This window comes from Molossus molossus, unplaced genomic scaffold (genome assembly GCF_014108415.1).
Source record: "Molossus molossus isolate mMolMol1 unplaced genomic scaffold, mMolMol1.p scaffold_m16_p_6, whole genome shotgun sequence".
Taxonomy (NCBI): Eukaryota; Metazoa; Chordata; class Mammalia; order Chiroptera; family Molossidae; genus Molossus; species Molossus molossus.
The window spans coordinates 59,016,719-59,033,491 of record NW_023425399.1 but is presented as its reverse complement, the minus strand read 5'-3'; the positions used below and the strand labels follow the sequence as shown (position 1 = coordinate 59,033,491).

At 38.5% G+C, this 16,773-nt stretch overlaps 1 protein-coding gene and 1 long non-coding RNA gene across 4 annotated transcripts in view; one reads left to right on the top strand and one right to left on the bottom strand.

Annotated features, from left to right (window-relative positions):
• LOC118618602 overlaps positions 1-16,773 on the bottom strand; it is a 40,376-nt gene that overhangs the window by 3,135 nt on the left and 20,468 nt on the right. Inside the window, exon 4 of one of the 3 annotated variants that reach the window (XR_004957075.1) lies at positions 14,760-14,866. The exons of 1 other annotated variant lie outside the window; for it this stretch is intronic. This is a non-coding gene — a long non-coding RNA (uncharacterized LOC118618602). Of the gene's footprint in view, positions 1-35; positions 88-14,759; positions 14,867-16,773 lie in introns of those variants that run through there. One more of the 3 variants, XR_004957076.1, reaches the window with a different exon arrangement.
• Positions 1-16,773, top strand: part of SEH1L (SEH1 like nucleoporin) — a 48,948-nt gene that overhangs the window by 14,636 nt on the left and 17,539 nt on the right. The window contains 2 exon segments of the mRNA XM_036244954.1: positions 5,367-5,513; positions 13,663-13,874. Of these exon segments, the coding sequence (XP_036100847.1) occupies positions 5,367-5,513; positions 13,663-13,874 (359 nt within the window).

Genomic DNA, 16,773 nt, shown 5'->3' with positions numbered 1-16,773 from the left:
CCCGTGAATCCATAAAAATTCTAGAAGAAAATGTAGGCATCAAAATTTCGGACATCATACGCAGCAGAATTTTCACTGATATATCACCTAAGGCAACAGAAAGAAAGGAAAAAATGAACACATGGGACTATATCAAATTCTAAAGCTTCTGCACAGCAAAAGAAACAATCATCAACATGGAAAGGCAACCTACTGAATGGAGAACATCATTGCCAATGATATATTAGATAAGGGGTTAATTTCCAATATATATAGAGTGCTCAAACAACTCAACAAAAGGAACACAAAGAATCCAATTAGAAAATGGGCAGAGGAGCAGAATAGATACCTTTCCAAACAGGACATATAAATGGCTAAGAGACGTATGAAGAAATGCTCAACATTATTCATCATCAGAGAGATGCAAATTAAAACATCAATGAGGTATCACCTACCTGTCAGAATGGCCACCATCAACAAATCATCAAACAACAAGTGTTGGTGAGGGTGTGACCTCAAAAAATTAAAAACTGAACTTCCATTTGACCCAGTGATTTTTTTTTTTTTTTTTAATTTTATTTTTGTTACAGATGTTTCTCCTTTTTTACCCCATTGACACCCTCCTCCCCATCCCCCTCACCCCGTCCCTGGCTTTGTTATGCATGTATATTGCATGTACATTGTTTATGCATACATGCATATAAGTTCTGTGGTTTATCTCTTCCCACCCCCCTTCCCCATCTGAGGGTTGTCAGTCTGTACCCCATTTTTGTGTTTCTGCGTCTACCCTATTCCTCAGACCTTTATATTCATTATATTCCATGTATAAGTGAGATCATGTGGTGTTTGTCTTTTTCTGCTTGGCTTGTTTCACTTAGGATAATACTTTCCAGGTCCCTCCATGTCGTCTCAAAGGATAAGAGATCTTTCTTTCTTACAGCTGCATAGTACTCCATTGTGTATATGTACCACAGCTTTTTTATCCATTCGTCTACTGATGGACACTTGGGCTGTTTCCAGATCTTAGCTATTGTAAATAGTGCTGCTATGTACATGGGGGTACATGTATTCTTTCTGATTGGTGTTTTAGGCTTCTTAGTTCGTATTCCTAGAAGCGGGATCACTGGGTCAAATGGAAGCTCAATTTTCAATTTCTCTTAAGAACAGGAACAAGAAAGGAATGTCCACTTTCGCCACTCTCTTTTAACATTTTACAGGAAGTCTTAGCCACAGTAGTCAGACATGAAGAAAAAATAAAAGGGATCCAAATAGGAAAAGAGGAAGTGAAACTGTCATTATTTGCAGATGACATGATATTATACATCGAAAACCCTAAAGACTCCATTAAAAATCTACTAGACTTAGTAAATGAATTTGGCAAAGTAGCAGGATACAAAATTAATGTCAAGAAATCAACAGCATTCTTATACACCAATGATGAACTCACAGAAAGAGAAACTGAATAAACAACCCCATTTACCATCGCAGCAAAAAAATTAAGATACCTAGGAATAAACTTAACCAAAGAAGTAAAGGACCTATTTGCAGAAAACTACAGGACATTGAAAAAAGAAATAGAGGAAGATATAAAAAAGTGGAAGCACATACCCTGTTCATGGATTGGAAGAATTAACATCATTAAAATGTCCGTACTACCCAAAGCAATCTATAGATTCAATGCAATCCCCATCAAAATACCAACGACATATTTCACAGAACTAGAACAAATACTTCAAAAGTATTATGGAACCAATAAAGACCCCGAATAGCCATAGCAATCTTGAAAAAGAAGGGCAAAGTAGGTGGGATCACAATACCAGATATCAGGTTATACTACAAAGCGACTGGAATAAGAACAGGCATATAGACCAGTGGAACAGAATAGAGAACCCAGTAATGTACCCAAGGCAATATGCTCAATTAATATTTTACAAAGGTGGCAAGAGCATACAGTGGAGTAAAGGCAGCCTCTTTAATAAATGGTGTTGGGAAAATTGGACAGTTTTAGTAAATTTATACAGTTGTGCAAACATCACCGCAATCTAGTTTTAGAACACTGTCATTAGCCATGACATTTCCCTTGTGCTCATTTGGGGTCAATCCCCATTTCTCTCCCAAGCCTCAGGCAACCACTGAACTATTTTCTGTCTTTATTGTTTTACCTTTTTATAGACATTTCATATAAATGGAATACTATAACATGTAGTATTGTATCTGGCTACTTTCTCTTAGCATGTTCATCCATGTTGTGGCGTGTGTAAGTAGTTCGATTCTTCGTAATGCTGAGGAGTATTCCATTGAGAAAGCCATGTTTTGATTATTCATTCATCAGTTAAAAGAAATTTGAATTGTTCTAGTTTTTGGCAATTATAAATAATGCTATTATTAACGTGCCATACAAGTCTTTGTGTGGACACTCTTAGGTAGATACCAAAGAATGGAATAGCTTGGTTCCATATGGTTTAATTTTCTAAGAAACTGTCAAACTCTTTTCCCAAGTGCCTGTACCATTTTATATTCCCACCAAGAAATATAAAAGTGTTCCAGTTTCTGTACCTCTTCCCATACAATTGATATTTTCACTCTTTTTTTTTTATTGTAGCCATCTTAGTGTGAAGTGGTATCTTACTGGGTTTTGATTTGTATGACCTTAATGACTAAGATGTTTATTAAGTTTTTATGTGCTTATTTGACATTTATATATCTTTGGTGAAGTATTTATCCAAATCTTTTGCTCTCTTCCTTTTTTTAAATTGAAGTGAAATTCACATAATATAAATTTAATTATGTTAAGGGAAACAGTTCAGTGGCATTTACTCCACTGAATGTTATACAGCTATCAGTTCTGTCAAGTTCCAAAGCTATATTATTCTAAAAGGAAAGCCCTATTTTTTTGCTTTCCAGTTTTACAATATATTTCATAGGTACTCAGAGTGATTTTTTTTTTTTATCTTCACACGAGGACTTTTGCATTTATCTTCAGATAGAGTGGGAGGGAGGGATAGAGAGAGGGAGGGAAAGAGAGAGAGAGAAACATTGATGTGAGAGAGACACATCGACTGGTTGCCACTCACACGACCCGTACTGGTGCTGGGGATGAACTGAAACCTAGCTACGTGTCCTTAGCTTTAACCAAACCCAGGACTCTCTGGTCTGCAGGCTGATGTTCTAACTGCTGAGCCAAACTGGCCAGGGCCAGAGTGATTTCAAAGACTCTTTAAAAACATAAATATAACAATAAGTACTATACCCTGTTTTGCTTAATTAATGGATATTTAAATTGTTTCTTTTTATAATTGTGATGAACATCTTTGTGCAATTTTTTTTTTTTTATCCTCACCCAAGACATTTTTTCTACTTTTTGTTCAGATATTGTGGGAGGGAGAGTGAGGAAGAGAGAGAGAGAGAAACATCGAAGTGAAAGGGACACATCGAGTGGTTGCCACCCGCAAGACCCAACCAGGGCCGGGGACAAACTGCAACCAAGGTACGTGGCCCTTAGTGGGAACCGAACCCGGGTTTCTCTGGACCGCGGGCCAACACTCTAACCACTGAGCCAAACCTGCCAGGGCTCTTTGTGCAATTTTATTCTTTATTTAGATTGTGCTTTACCGGGAATCTGACATTTAACAAAATCTCACTTGTGTAGTGTATTTTTTTACTTAATAGCCTGTATAAATAAGAATTAATGGTGAAATAAGAAAAAGACTGGACATAACAAATAAAAAATAAGGGTGTATGCCCTGCATGGTTTGGCTCAACAGTTCAAGCATCAGCTTGTGGATCAAGGGTTGCAGGTTTGATTCCCGGTCAAGGGCACATGCCTGGGTTGCAGGTTTTTTTGTTTTTTGTTTTTTTTTATCCTCACCCGAGGACATTTTTCCATTTTTTGTTCAGATAGAGCGGGAGGGAGAGAGAGAAAGAGAGAGAGAGAGAGAAACATCGACGTGAAGGGACACATCGAGTGGCTGCTACCCGCACGACCAACCAGGGCTGGGGACAAACTGCAACCGAGGTACGTGCCCTTAGCGGGAACCGAACCCGGGTCTCTCTGTACCGCAGGCCGACGCTCTAACCGCTGAGCCAAACTGGCCAGGGCCTGGGTTGCAGCTTTGATCCCCAGCCCTGGTTGGAGTCTTGCAGGAGGCAACCAATTGATGTGTCTCTCTGACATCGATGTTTCTCTCTCTCTCTCTCTTTCTGTTTTCCTTTCCCCCTCTCCCGTTCCCTTCCTCCCTTCCACTCTATCTAAAAATCAATGGAAAAATAACCTCAGGTGAAAATTAAAAAAATAAAGAAGAGTGTAAGGTTTACCTTTGGATGATATTGTTATCATTTAGAAGTTAACAGATTATGAAAGTATTCTGAGATTGTTGAGTGAAAAAATGTTAGATATGCAGAAGCATGGAACAAATTTTGTAAATGAACTTGATGGACTGATACTTGTCATACAGTATTTTTACTAGAAAGCACAAATGAAATTCTCTTGATATGCAGTTCTTTAAGACCTTTCTATCCTTTTTTTGCTCAATACGAAGAGTTGAAGAATAGTAATTTGACACTTTTCCTATATAAAGATATTTTCAGAATATAAGGATTTGGGCTTCTCCATATTTGTTCACCCATTGCCTCTTTTCCTAGATGAGTCCATTGTCTAGATAGACATCAGAATTATTTAAGCATTATGTTGCTATAGTTTCTATACACTATTAGGCTTTTGAAGCAAATAGTTTTGATTAATCTTATTTATTTAGTGGATGTTTCCTGTAGATATAACTTGCAAAATTAGTGGACTGGTAGAATCTCTGCTTAAAAGTTTGTCTAGGCTAAATTTTTTTTTTTTTTTTTTTTTTTTTTATCCTCACCCGAGGACATTTTCCCAATTTTTGTACAGATAGAGTGGGAGGGAGAGAGAGAGGGAGAGAGAGAGAAACATCGACGTGAAAGGGACACATCGAGTGGCTGCCACCCGCACGACCAACCAGGGCCGGGGACAAACTGCAACCGAAGTACGTGCCCTTAGCGGGAACCGAACCCGGGTCTCTTCGGACCGCAGGCCGACGCTCTAACCGCTGAGCCAAACCGGCCAGGGCTGTCTAGGCTAAATTTTGAAGCAGGTCTCTATTAGCACTGGAAGAGATCAACTTGATCCAGCTCAGTTTTTATTTATTAGTTAAATGTTAGAAGAACTTGACTCCAGAAAGGCTCTATTTCTAAATATAGAATATTTTTAAGTTAAAAAGTTTTAGAATTTAACTTTTAATTTAAATGTTAAATTGATTAGCTTTCTCCTCTTATTGAAGTAAAAATTTCTGTTGGTTTCTTTAAGTAAAATCTTTTATGTATGAAATAAGAGTCATGTCAGTTTTTTGTTTTTAATTCCTCAGACACATAGTGGATCTGTGTGGCGCGTGACATGGGCTCATCCTGAATTTGGACAGGTTTTGGCTTCCTGCTCTTTTGACCGAACAGCTGCTGTATGGGAGGAAATAGTAGGAGAATCAAATGATAAACTTCGAGGACAAAGTCATTGGGTGAGATATACATTAGTTTTCGGGAAATGTGGAGGCATGAGCATCCAAGGAGCATTAATTAGTCTTTCCAAGAACACTTCAGGTACCTCTTGGTACATGGGTCAGTGTTCAACCAGTGAGCCACACTGGCTGGGTTACACTGTAAAATTATTTTAAAAATGTTTTTTTCTATTTTGTGTTTATTTTCTCTTTCTTAAAATAATATACTCTTTATCTGTTTCTGCTTTAACTCTAGTTCTTCCCTGATTTGGTGTTTGAATTTAGGCAAGAGCATAGTGCGTTTGCTTCTCAAATTCCTTGTCTGTAAAGTGAGAGAATTGACCCATTCCAATGTTTTCTCTTTTTTCCTCTTTATTTTTCATAATAGATATTCAGGCAGAAGGATAAAATTCAAAAGGTACAGACAAGTGTATAAAGTGAGAACTTCCTTTTCTCTGGCCATACAGTTATCTTCCTAGAGGCAGCCACTATTACAGGTTTTTGGTTTATCCTTCTGGATGTATCTCATGTCTTAATAAGGACATGAAAAGAATGGCACCAGGTGGGTGAGGTCAGAAAGGCCTCTGTTCACAGCACCTGGGTACAGTGAAAACTTAGTTCTCGAACTTAATTCATTCCAGAAGGCTGTTGGAGAAGTGATTTGTTTGAAAACAATTACTTTTTCCCATTAGAAATAGTATAAATTGAATTAATTTTTTCCAGACTCCCAGATAATTCTGTTTTAATCTTTCATATACAGTACATGTGTAAAGTGCTATTTAATAAAAAAAAAAGAAAACTTCTTAAATTTATCAAACCACCCTCTTAGTTATTTATTTATTTATTTATTTATTTATTTTTAATCCTCACTTGAGGATATTTTTCTACTGATTTTTTCAGGTAGAGTGGGAGGGAGGGCGAGAGAGAGAAAGAGAGAGAGAGAGAGAGAGAGAGAGAGAGAGAGAGAGAGAGAGGAAAGAGAGAAAGAGAAAGAAACATTGATATGAAATAGACACATCAATTGGTTGCCTCCTGCAAGACCCTGATCGGGGCTGAGGATCAAACCTGCAAACCAGACATGTGCCCTTGACTGGGAATTGAACCTGAGACTCTTTGGTACACAGGCTGATGCTTAACTGCTGAGCCAAACCAACCAGGGCTCAAGCTATCTTCTTAAATGAATCAGTTTCAGTACTCATTTCAGCGGTGTCTTTCAGGAGGTCATTATGCAGCATCGTCCCTTTTTCACACATCATTGCCTCCAAAATGCTGTCACTAGCTAACTGCTTTTTGTTTATCCAAATCAACAACAGTTTTTCTACCTCTTTAATTGCCTGTGATCATTGTTTGTTTCACACCCTGAGCAACATTAGCACTCTTGATGGCCTCTATATTTTAAAATTTTGCTAATCATCCATTTTGCCAGCATCAAAAGCAAAAAACCCACAAAAATATTCACAGCACAATTCCCTGAATTGTTAGCAATGCTAGGTTTAGTGGTAAACTGATTCTCATTCTCTCCTTTATTTGTGGCCTGAGAGATGCTTTTTGTCCTGCTGATATATCAGTATGAAGGGGTTGTTGTCCAGAACCAAAGTTTTGTTCAATGATCAAGACACTTCTTTGAACAACTTGTCTGAGAATGGAATTACTCGAGATGGGAGACATATGAGAACTGAGGTTTGACTGTACTTGAGTTCTGGCTAAGAAAGAATTCAGAAGCAAGACTTGAACTGTAAGAGAAAGTTTGCTTGTTTGTTTGTTTTCGCCTCACCCAAGGACTTTTTTCCATTTTTGTTCAGATAGAGTGTGAGGGGGAGAGAGAGAGAGAGAGAGAGACATCAACGTGAAAGGGACACATCGAGTGGCTGCCTTTCGCACAACCCCAGTCAGGGCCAGGAACATATTGCAACTAAGGTATGTACCCTTGACCAGAGTCAAACCTGTGACTCCGGCTGCGGGCCGACGCTCTAACCGCTGAGCCAAACAGGCCAGGAAGAGAAGGTTTATTTAGAAAGTCACAAAGGTAGGAGAAATGAGGTGTAGAGGAAATGGGCTCAGGAAACAGGTTACAGAGGCAAAAGAAGGGCCCTTGAACCTTAGGAGAAAGAGAGGCACGGACAATGTGATGGGGTGGGGAGCGGGGAGTGAAAGGTGCTCCCTGGATCCTAGGTCCTAAGGGCTTTTAAGGGTGGAGATTTTAGAGGAAGTCTTGGGAGGATCTCAATAGAATATTCATCAGCTTTCCAGGTGTGTCTTTTCAAGTTTGTGGTCTCCACTGAATGGTCGGAACCTGGGCAGAGGGTTATTAGTCAATGCAGCTGGTCCTGATGTCAGCTATGGTGTTGCTTGTTTGGTTTTGCTGCTTCTGTGGGCCTGGAGCTGAAACATAACTGAGGTCTAAGTACATATGATGTGGGTCAGAACCTCATTGTCCTGAGGGCTTAATGCTTAAGGGCTATTCTTTGGCCCCCTTGTTCATGGCCAGTGCTGTAAAATGTCAGGGGCTCTAAACCGCATGACCAACGCTGGCTGGTTTGACTCAGTGGTTAGAGCGTTGGCCTGCAGTCTGGAGAGACCCGGGTTCAGTTCCCGCTAAGGGCATGTAACTTGGTTGCAGTTTGTCTCCAGCCCTGGTTGGGTCGTGTAGGTGGCGACCACTCGATGTGTCCCTTTCACGTCGATGTTTCTCTCTCTCCCTCCCACTCTATCTGAACAAAATATCAAAAAATGTCCTCGGATGAGGATAAAAATCAATCAGTCAATCAATCAATAGCATGACCAGAGAGATGCTAGGGGAGGAAAGATCACCCTGGCAGTAAGGTCCTTTGTTTTCCCAACTTTACCCCTTGCACCTGGGGCTTTCCACCCTGGTAACCTTCTGTACCTTGCCTATCATCCTTGCTTCGATTTTTTTCTGTGAACTGTCTGCCACAAGACTGTGTTTTCTCTTCTGTCAGTCCTCCCCACATTCCCTCACACTAATTGTAATGTGCTATCAGTACTGTTCCTGCTGGTGTGAGGTGGTTGGAGGGTGGTCCCTACACTGAAAGGTGATGGGTTTGATTCCTCGTCAGGGTACATACCCAGGTTGTGGGTTCAATCCCTGGTTGGAGTACATACTGGAGGCAACCAATTCATGTTCCTCTCTAAAATCAGTAAAAGCATGTCCTCAGGTAAGGATTAAAAAAAAAATACTGTTCTTTTTTCTGCTGCATTTTAAAATGTGTAAAATATACATAACATGATATTTATAATTTTAACTGTAAGTGTAACATTTAGTGGTGTCCATCAGTGGTATCTATAACAAAACTTTTCATCTTTCCAACATAATCTGTCCAGTAAAATCTCAATATAACAGACTAATTTGGGCGGGAGACTGTCTGTCTGTTAGAGCTTAAAGTCCCGTATAAAATAAAGTAGGTTTTCTGAATGCATATGTTAAAGAATTGACAAATTAGTTTACCCATTTTTACATATGTAGGTAGACAAGTTTGTATAATTAAAATGAAGTATGTATGAAAAATTTACTTTCACAGAAAAGTTTTCTGTATGTATTACTATAATTTTAAATTCATACTGAATAGGTCTAGTAAATGCACACTTTCACCAGTCACTGATAGTAAACAAATTCACATGGCTGGGGCATGGCTTAACATATATCAGAACATTGGCCATTAGGAATTAAAACTGCTGTAGGGCCCTGGTCCCACTGCTCATTGGTTATAGCACCACTCCTCACACCAAATGGTTTTGGTTTTGATTTCCCAGTTAAGGGCAGGTTCCATCCCTGGCCTGGTTGGGGCGTGTGGGAGGCAACCAATAGATTCGTCTCTCTCACATTGATATTTCTATCTCTGTCTCTCCTCCTCCCTCCCTCCCTTTAACTCTTTCTAACAATCAATGGAAAAATATCCTCAGGTGAGGATTAACAACAAAAAATAAAAATAAGTAAAAACTGCTGCAGAAAGTCCTGCCTCTTGACAATAGAACCAGTTACCTACCACGCATGATGTGGTGTGATCATGTGCTGATCATTCACTGAACATTGTTTACAAGCGGTGACTCTTGTATTTAAATATGTAGACCTTAGTTGTAGATATGTAATAATTATTTATATTGACCAAATTACTAGTATTTTTTCCCCTAACATATGGCCTATTTGCCAAAATTTGTTAAAAATAACAGTGAAGTAATAAAAAAAAAAATTACCTGTTAATTTAATTATAAGCAAATCTTGGTTAAAAGCATTTTAAAATAACCAAGGTGTTAATTTTCATGTATTACCTACAGGCCAGAAATTTTGTCCATTAAAGCTGAAGTCTGTTAAATCAAGGTCTGCATAATCGAGGGTCTACCATTAAATGATACTTCTTCCTTTTCCCTCCTCCAGCCCCTGGTAACCTCTATTCTACTTTCTGTCTCAGAATTTGACTAGTTTAGGTACCTCATATAAGTGGAGCCATACAATTTTTGGTCTGTGTCTGGCTTGTTTCACTAAGCAAAATGTTTTCAAGGTCCATCCATGTTGTAGCATTTATCAACCTCATTCCTTTTATGTCTGAATAATATTCCATTATGTATGTATGCCACATATTGTTTATCCATTCATCTATGGATGGACAGCTGGGTTGTTTTCACCTTTAAGCAAATAATGCTATTATGAGCATTGGTATGTAAATACCTGTTTGATACCTTGCATTTAATTCTTTGGATATATACCTATGGTGATAAGGTAATTGTATGTTTAACTTTTTGAGAGACTGTTAAACTGTTTCCCACAGTGGCTGCAACCATTTTACATTTCTACCAGAAATGCACAAGTGTTCCATTTTCTGTACTTATTTGCCACACCTTGTGGTTTTAATTTGCATTTTCCTGATGTTTAATGATGTTGAGCATTTTTATGTGCTAAATGGTCATTTGTATATCTTGTGATATTTTGATTTATAAGAAATATGTATTTGCTTATTCAGATGACCAAAATATGTTTCTTACATATATTTAGCTTTTCATCCATGGTTCCTGACTCATGGCTCCCAAAATCCTTGAAATTTCTTAAGTTTTGAGAACGATAAAAGTGTCTTTTGTTATGTTGATGATAAGACTTTTGGAAAGCACCTAAAGATGGGTGCTGGTTGCCAGTGTAGCTAACTGTTAGAGGGTTGGAACTTTCAGTCCCACTCCTCAGCCTCAGGGAGGGAGGAGGGCCATTGAGTAGTCAGTTATCCCTATGTAAGGAAGTCTTCTTAAAAACCCAAAAGGATGAGGTTTGGAGAGCTTCTGGGTTGGTGAACATGTGCAGATTTGGGAAGAGTGACATGCCTGAAGAGAGCATGGAAGCTCCGTGCCCTTTCCCCATACCTTTCATCTCTTGCATCTGACCATTCCTGAGTTACATCCTTTTATAATAAATCCGTAATATAGTAAGTAAAATGTTTCACTGAGTTCTGTGAACTGCTCTAGCAAATTAATTGAACCCGAAGAGGAGCTCTTGGGAACTCTAATTTATAGCCAGTCAGAAGCACAGGTAACAATCTGCAATTGAGACTGACATCTGAAGTGATGGGTGGGTGGGGGCAGTTTTGTAGGACTGAGCTGCTGTATGTGATGCTATCTCTGGGTAGATAGTGTCAGAATTTAGTTGAATTCTTTTCAGACCTGTTGGTTTCTGGGAATTGTTTGTTGGTGTAGAGGAACCCTCTCCCCCCACCTCAATTGGAATTGTTATCAGAATCATTTTATCCTTTTACTTCTTTAGAGGTAATGTCTGTTTAAGTCCTTCACCTATTTTTTTAATTGGGTTGTTTGTTTTTTGTTGTTGAGTTGTAGGAGTTCTTTGTATACTCTGGATATTAATCCCTTATCCACATATATGATTTGTAGATATCTTCTCCCATTCTATGAGTTGCCTTTTCATTCTTGGTAGTGTCCTTCGATGCACAGAATTTTGAAATTTTCATGAAGTCCAGTTTATCTTTTCGGTTTTGCTTCCTGTTTCTGGTGTCATATTCAAGAAATTGTTGCCAAATCCAGTGTCATAACACTTTCCTCAGAGTTTTCTGTTAAGAATATTATAGTTTTAAGATTCTACATTTAGGTTTTTGACTTATTTAATTTATTTATTTATTTTTATTTTTTTATCCTCACTCGAGGACATTTTCCCATTTTTTTGTTCAGGTAGAGTGGGAGGGAGAGAGAGAGGAACAGAGAGAGAGAGAGAAACATCGATGTGAAAGGAACACATCGAGTGGCTGCCACCCGCACGACCAACCAGGGCCAGGGACAAACTGCAACCGAGGTACGTGCCCTTAGCGGGAACCGAACCCGGGTCTCTCAGGACCGCAGGTTGACGCTCTAACCGCTGAGCCAAACCGGCCAGGGCGTTTTTGACTTATTTTAAATTAATTTTTGTATATGGTCTAAGCTAAGGATCTGATCATTCTTTTGTATTTAATATCCAGTTTTCTCAACATCTTTTATTGAAAATACTGTCCTTTCCCCATTGGATGGTCTTGGCACCCTCATTGAAAATCACTTGACTATGGCAAGTTTATTTATGGACTCTATTCCATTGGTCTGTATGTCTCTCCTTATACCAATACCATACTATTTTAACTACTGTTGGTTTGTAGCTTGCATGCTATATATACTGCTTTACAATTTTTTTTTATGAAGGGGTTGGTCTCATTGCCTTTGCACTAAGGCCTCCCTAAGGCAAACAGCTGCTTTGGAGGAGAGAAGGGAAATTTGTAGAATTTTTCTAGCAGTCAGTCTGAGATGGAACAGTATATGCTATAGGTTGGGTTTGGGAGTGGTAGCATATAAAGGATTTTTATTTGAACTTAGATGTGTTTATATTTAGTTAAATTAACTCATTAATAAATTTAATATTTTAGTATTTGTCTTGGTATTATTCAGTGGCATTTATAGACAAAAGTTTGCAAAGATGCTATCTTTGAAATTTATGTAATACTCTTTTAATATTTATATTGGCAGTCCTTAAGATGTATTTTGATAACCATAGAAAGTAAACTCTTGGTTTTGAAATATTTTGTATGTTTTCAGTAAAAAATACTCTTATTTAGGTGCCAGAAAATAACGTACAAATGCTATTATGGAATTCTATAATTATCATAAAGCCAACTTTATACCATTCCCTTGGTCTCTACTAAATGCTATCTCTTAAAAGTGGATAACCCAAGTAGGGTTACCTGACATTGATGCTTGAGGAAAGAAGTTGCATGTCTTTCATTTTACTGTTAAAGATTCTTACTTTGTCTAATTTACTGCTTGCAGCATACTTTGCATGACCAAACCACCTATATAAAAAGTTGAACATTTTTCTTGTTTAGTGACCAGTCCACTTAAGAGAGCATACTTACATAATTTAGTAGTTATACCTTCTAAGGTCTACTTTTTTTCTGCCATAAATGAGTAATTAATTGTAGGTCTCTAATTAGTTACTGATTGCTAGCTATTTATGTGGTATTTTGCCAAGTACTTTGGAGGAAATTGAGGCACAGATAGGTTTTAAGTAATTTATTCAAGGTAATATATCCTAGTAAATGACAGAAGTTAGGTGTGATTTTAGAGCCTATGTTCTTTCCACTGTCCCATCTTTATTTTTGGTACAGTGGTCTCCCTTTATCCATGGGAGATACATTCCAAGACCTCCAGTGGATACCTGAAACTATGGATAGTACTAAACCCGATATATACTATGTGTTTTCCTGTACATAAATGCATGTGATAAAGTTTAATTTATAAATTGGGCACAACAAGAGGTTAACAACAACAGTAATCAGATACAACAGTTGTAATAGTATACTGTAACAACAGTTATGTGAATGTGGTCTCTCAAAATATCTTATTGTACTATAGTCACTCTTGTGATGATGTAAGATAAAACAACACCCGTATCATGAGATGAAGTAATGTGGGTATGCTGGACAAAGGGATGATTCCTATCATGAGCTGCATGGTGAGAGATTTTATTCTGCTACTCAGAATGGCACCCAATTTAAAACTTATGAACTGTTTACTTTTAGAATTTTTCATTTACTATTTTCAGACTTAGGTTGACTACTGGTAACTGAAACCACAGAACGCAAAACTGCAGATCAGGGGGGAACTGTATATAATTTAAATTGTTAATTTTTTTTTTCAGGTTAAGAGGACAACACTAGTGGATAGCAGAACATCCGTTACTGATGTGAAATTTGCTCCTAAGCATATGGGTCTTATGTTAGCAACCTGTTCAGCGGATGGTATAGTAAGAATATATGAGGCGCCAGATGTCATGAATCTCAGTCAGTGGTCTCTGCAGCATGAGATCTCATGTAAGCTAAGCTGTAGTTGTATTTCTTGGAACCCTTCAAGGTAAGCTTTCATAGCAAACTTGTGATAATTTAATCCTAGTTAACAAATTGGTAAATTTTTTTTTTTATCCTTACCCAAGGATATATTTTTATTAATTTTTAAAGAGAGAGAGAAAAACATCAATGTGAGAGAGAAAAATTGGTCAGTTTTTTTTTTAATATATATATTTAGGTGTGCCTAAATTGGGTGCATATATGTTTACCAGGGTTATATCCTCTTGTTGGATCAAACTCTTTTGTATTATGTAGTGATCTTTATCTTGTGTTATGGCTTTTGATTTTTAAAAAAATGTTTTTATTGATTTTTTAGAGAGAGAGGAAGGGAGGGAGAGAGAGAGAAACATCAATTTGAGAGAGAAACACCGATTGGCTGCCGCCTGTACACTCCCTACTAGGGGTCAAGCCTGAAACCCAGGCATGTGCCTTGACTGGGAATCCAGCTGGAATCTCTCATTCCATGGGACAATGCTCAATCCACTGAGCCACACTGGCTGGGCATGGCCTTTCATATCAAGTCTAGTTTATCATATGTAAGTATTGCTATCCCTGCCTTTTTTTTCCCCATTTGCATGGAAAATTTTTTACCATCCTTTCACTTTCATCCTGTGTGAGTCTTTTATTCTGAAGTGTGTCTCTTGTAGACATTCATGTATGTGGGTCATGTTTCCTTATCCATTCAGCTACCCTGTTTTGAATGGAGCATTTAATCAATTTACATTTAAGGTTATTATTGATAGGTATTTATTGCCATTTTTATTATTTATGCCTATATTCCTTTCTCTCTCTCTCTCTCCTTACAGTAGTTCCTTTAATATTTCTTGCAATGCTGGTGTGGTAGTAATAAATTCCTTTATCCTTATTTTATCTGGGATGCCTTTTACTTCACCTTCAATTTGAATGATAGCCTTGGTGGCTAGAGGAGTTTTGGTTCCACATTTTTGCTTTTCATTACTTTGACTTCTTCATGCCATTTCCTTCTGGCCTGTAGTGTTTCTGTTGAGAAAAGAGCTGACAGCATTATGGGAACTCCTTTGTAGGTAACTGACTGTCTCTCTCTTGCTGCTCTTTAAGATTCTCTCTTTGTCTTTAATGTTTGCCATTTTAATTATGGTATCTCTTGGTGTAGGTCTCTTTGGATTCATCTTGATTGGGACCCTCTATGCTTCCTGAACTTGTGTGACTTTTTTCTTTATCAGGTTAGGGAATCAATCTTTCTTTCTTTCTTTCTTTCTTTCTTTCTTTCTTTCTTTCTTTCTTTCTTTCTTTCTTTCTTTCTTTCTTTCTTTCTTTCTTCCCTCCTCCCCTTCCCTCCCTCCCCTCCCCTCCCCTCCCCTCCCCTCCCCTCCCTTCCCCCTTTTTCTTCCCTCCTTCCTCCTTTTTCTTCCCTCCTTCCCTCCCCTCCCCTCCTTCCCTTCCTTCCCTTCCTCACCCAAGGACATTTTTCCATTTTTTGTTCAGGCAGAGTGGGAGGGAGAGAGAGGAACAGAAGGAGAGAGAGAAACATCGCTGCAAAAGGAACACATCGAGTGGCTGCCACCCACACGACCAACCAGGGCCGGGGACAAACTGCAACCGAGGTACGCGCCCTTAGCGGGAACCGAACCCGGGTCTCTCAGGACCGCAAGCCGACACTCTAGCCGCTGAGCCAAACCGGCCAGGGCCATTCTTCATTTTTAACTGGTTGTTTTTCATGGTTTTATTTCCTTTTTTAAGCTGTTGAGAATTCTAAATTCCATTACTTTAAACTCTGTTTCTGATAAATTGCTTACCTACATTTTGTTTAACTCTTTTTCTGGAGATTTATTCTGTCCATTCATTTGGGGCTTGCTTCTTTGTTTTCACATTTTTGCTCTTTCTTTGTGTTTGTTTTTGTGTATTGGGTAACACTGCTATGTCTCTCAGTCTTGGTGGAGTGGCCTGTGGGACCCAGTGGTGTAGTCTCCTTGATCCTCTCAGCTGGATGCTCTAGGAATCACCCTTGTGTGGGTTATGTGGGCCTTCTCTTGTATTTGGATCTTGATTGCTGTTTGTGGCTGTTCTTGGAACTCAGGTTGCTATCTCAACCACTACTATGTCACGCCAATTGTTATACAGGTACTGACAGAATAAAACAACTCAAAACAAGACCAAACCGAAAACAACATGAAGAGCAATACCAAAAAAAACTCACAATAGAAATGACTAGAAAAGGAAAAAACAATCGACTACTAAAAGACTCAAAATCAAAAGTATTAGATGAGAAAAAGAAAAGCCAGAAAATAGAATATGAAAGAAAAAGAGGGGAGAAGTAGAATAAAGATATAAAAGGAAAGGGAAAAACAATAAGTGAAATAATAATAATTAAAAAATGATAATGAATACATTCAAATATAGAATAAGGAAAGGAAAAATGGGGAAAAAATAAGAATTTAAAATAAAAATAAAGGAAAGAGAAAAGAAAACTAGAATATAAGGAGAGAAATAGATTTGAAAGAGAAACGACAAGAAAGAAATAAACCAACATCCTTTGGATCTGCTATTTGTGGAGCTTGCTGGATTTTGCTCTGATTTTGTTTGATCTGGCCATTTGGTATGTCGGTCCTGGGCCTCCCAGGAGGTTCTTTGGCGCAAGACAATGTGGGTCGCTGTCCCTGTGTTGCTCTTGGTAACCTGTCTAAGCACGATAGGGCAGAGCCCCAATTAGTCGGTGGGCCAGGCTTTAGTAGTACAGAAGCTGGGTCTGTTTTCAGTTTTGCACCTTAATGTCCTTTTTTCTGAGGTCTCCCTTCCTACATGGAACTGGGCTCTGGGGGGGTCCTGGGCAGGATGGTTTAAACACACTCTTGTTGCAGTGGTGCCTGTAGTTTGTAGGAGTGGAGGTGGGCACTTCCCTCCTCCAGTGCCTTAGTTCTACCTTGTTC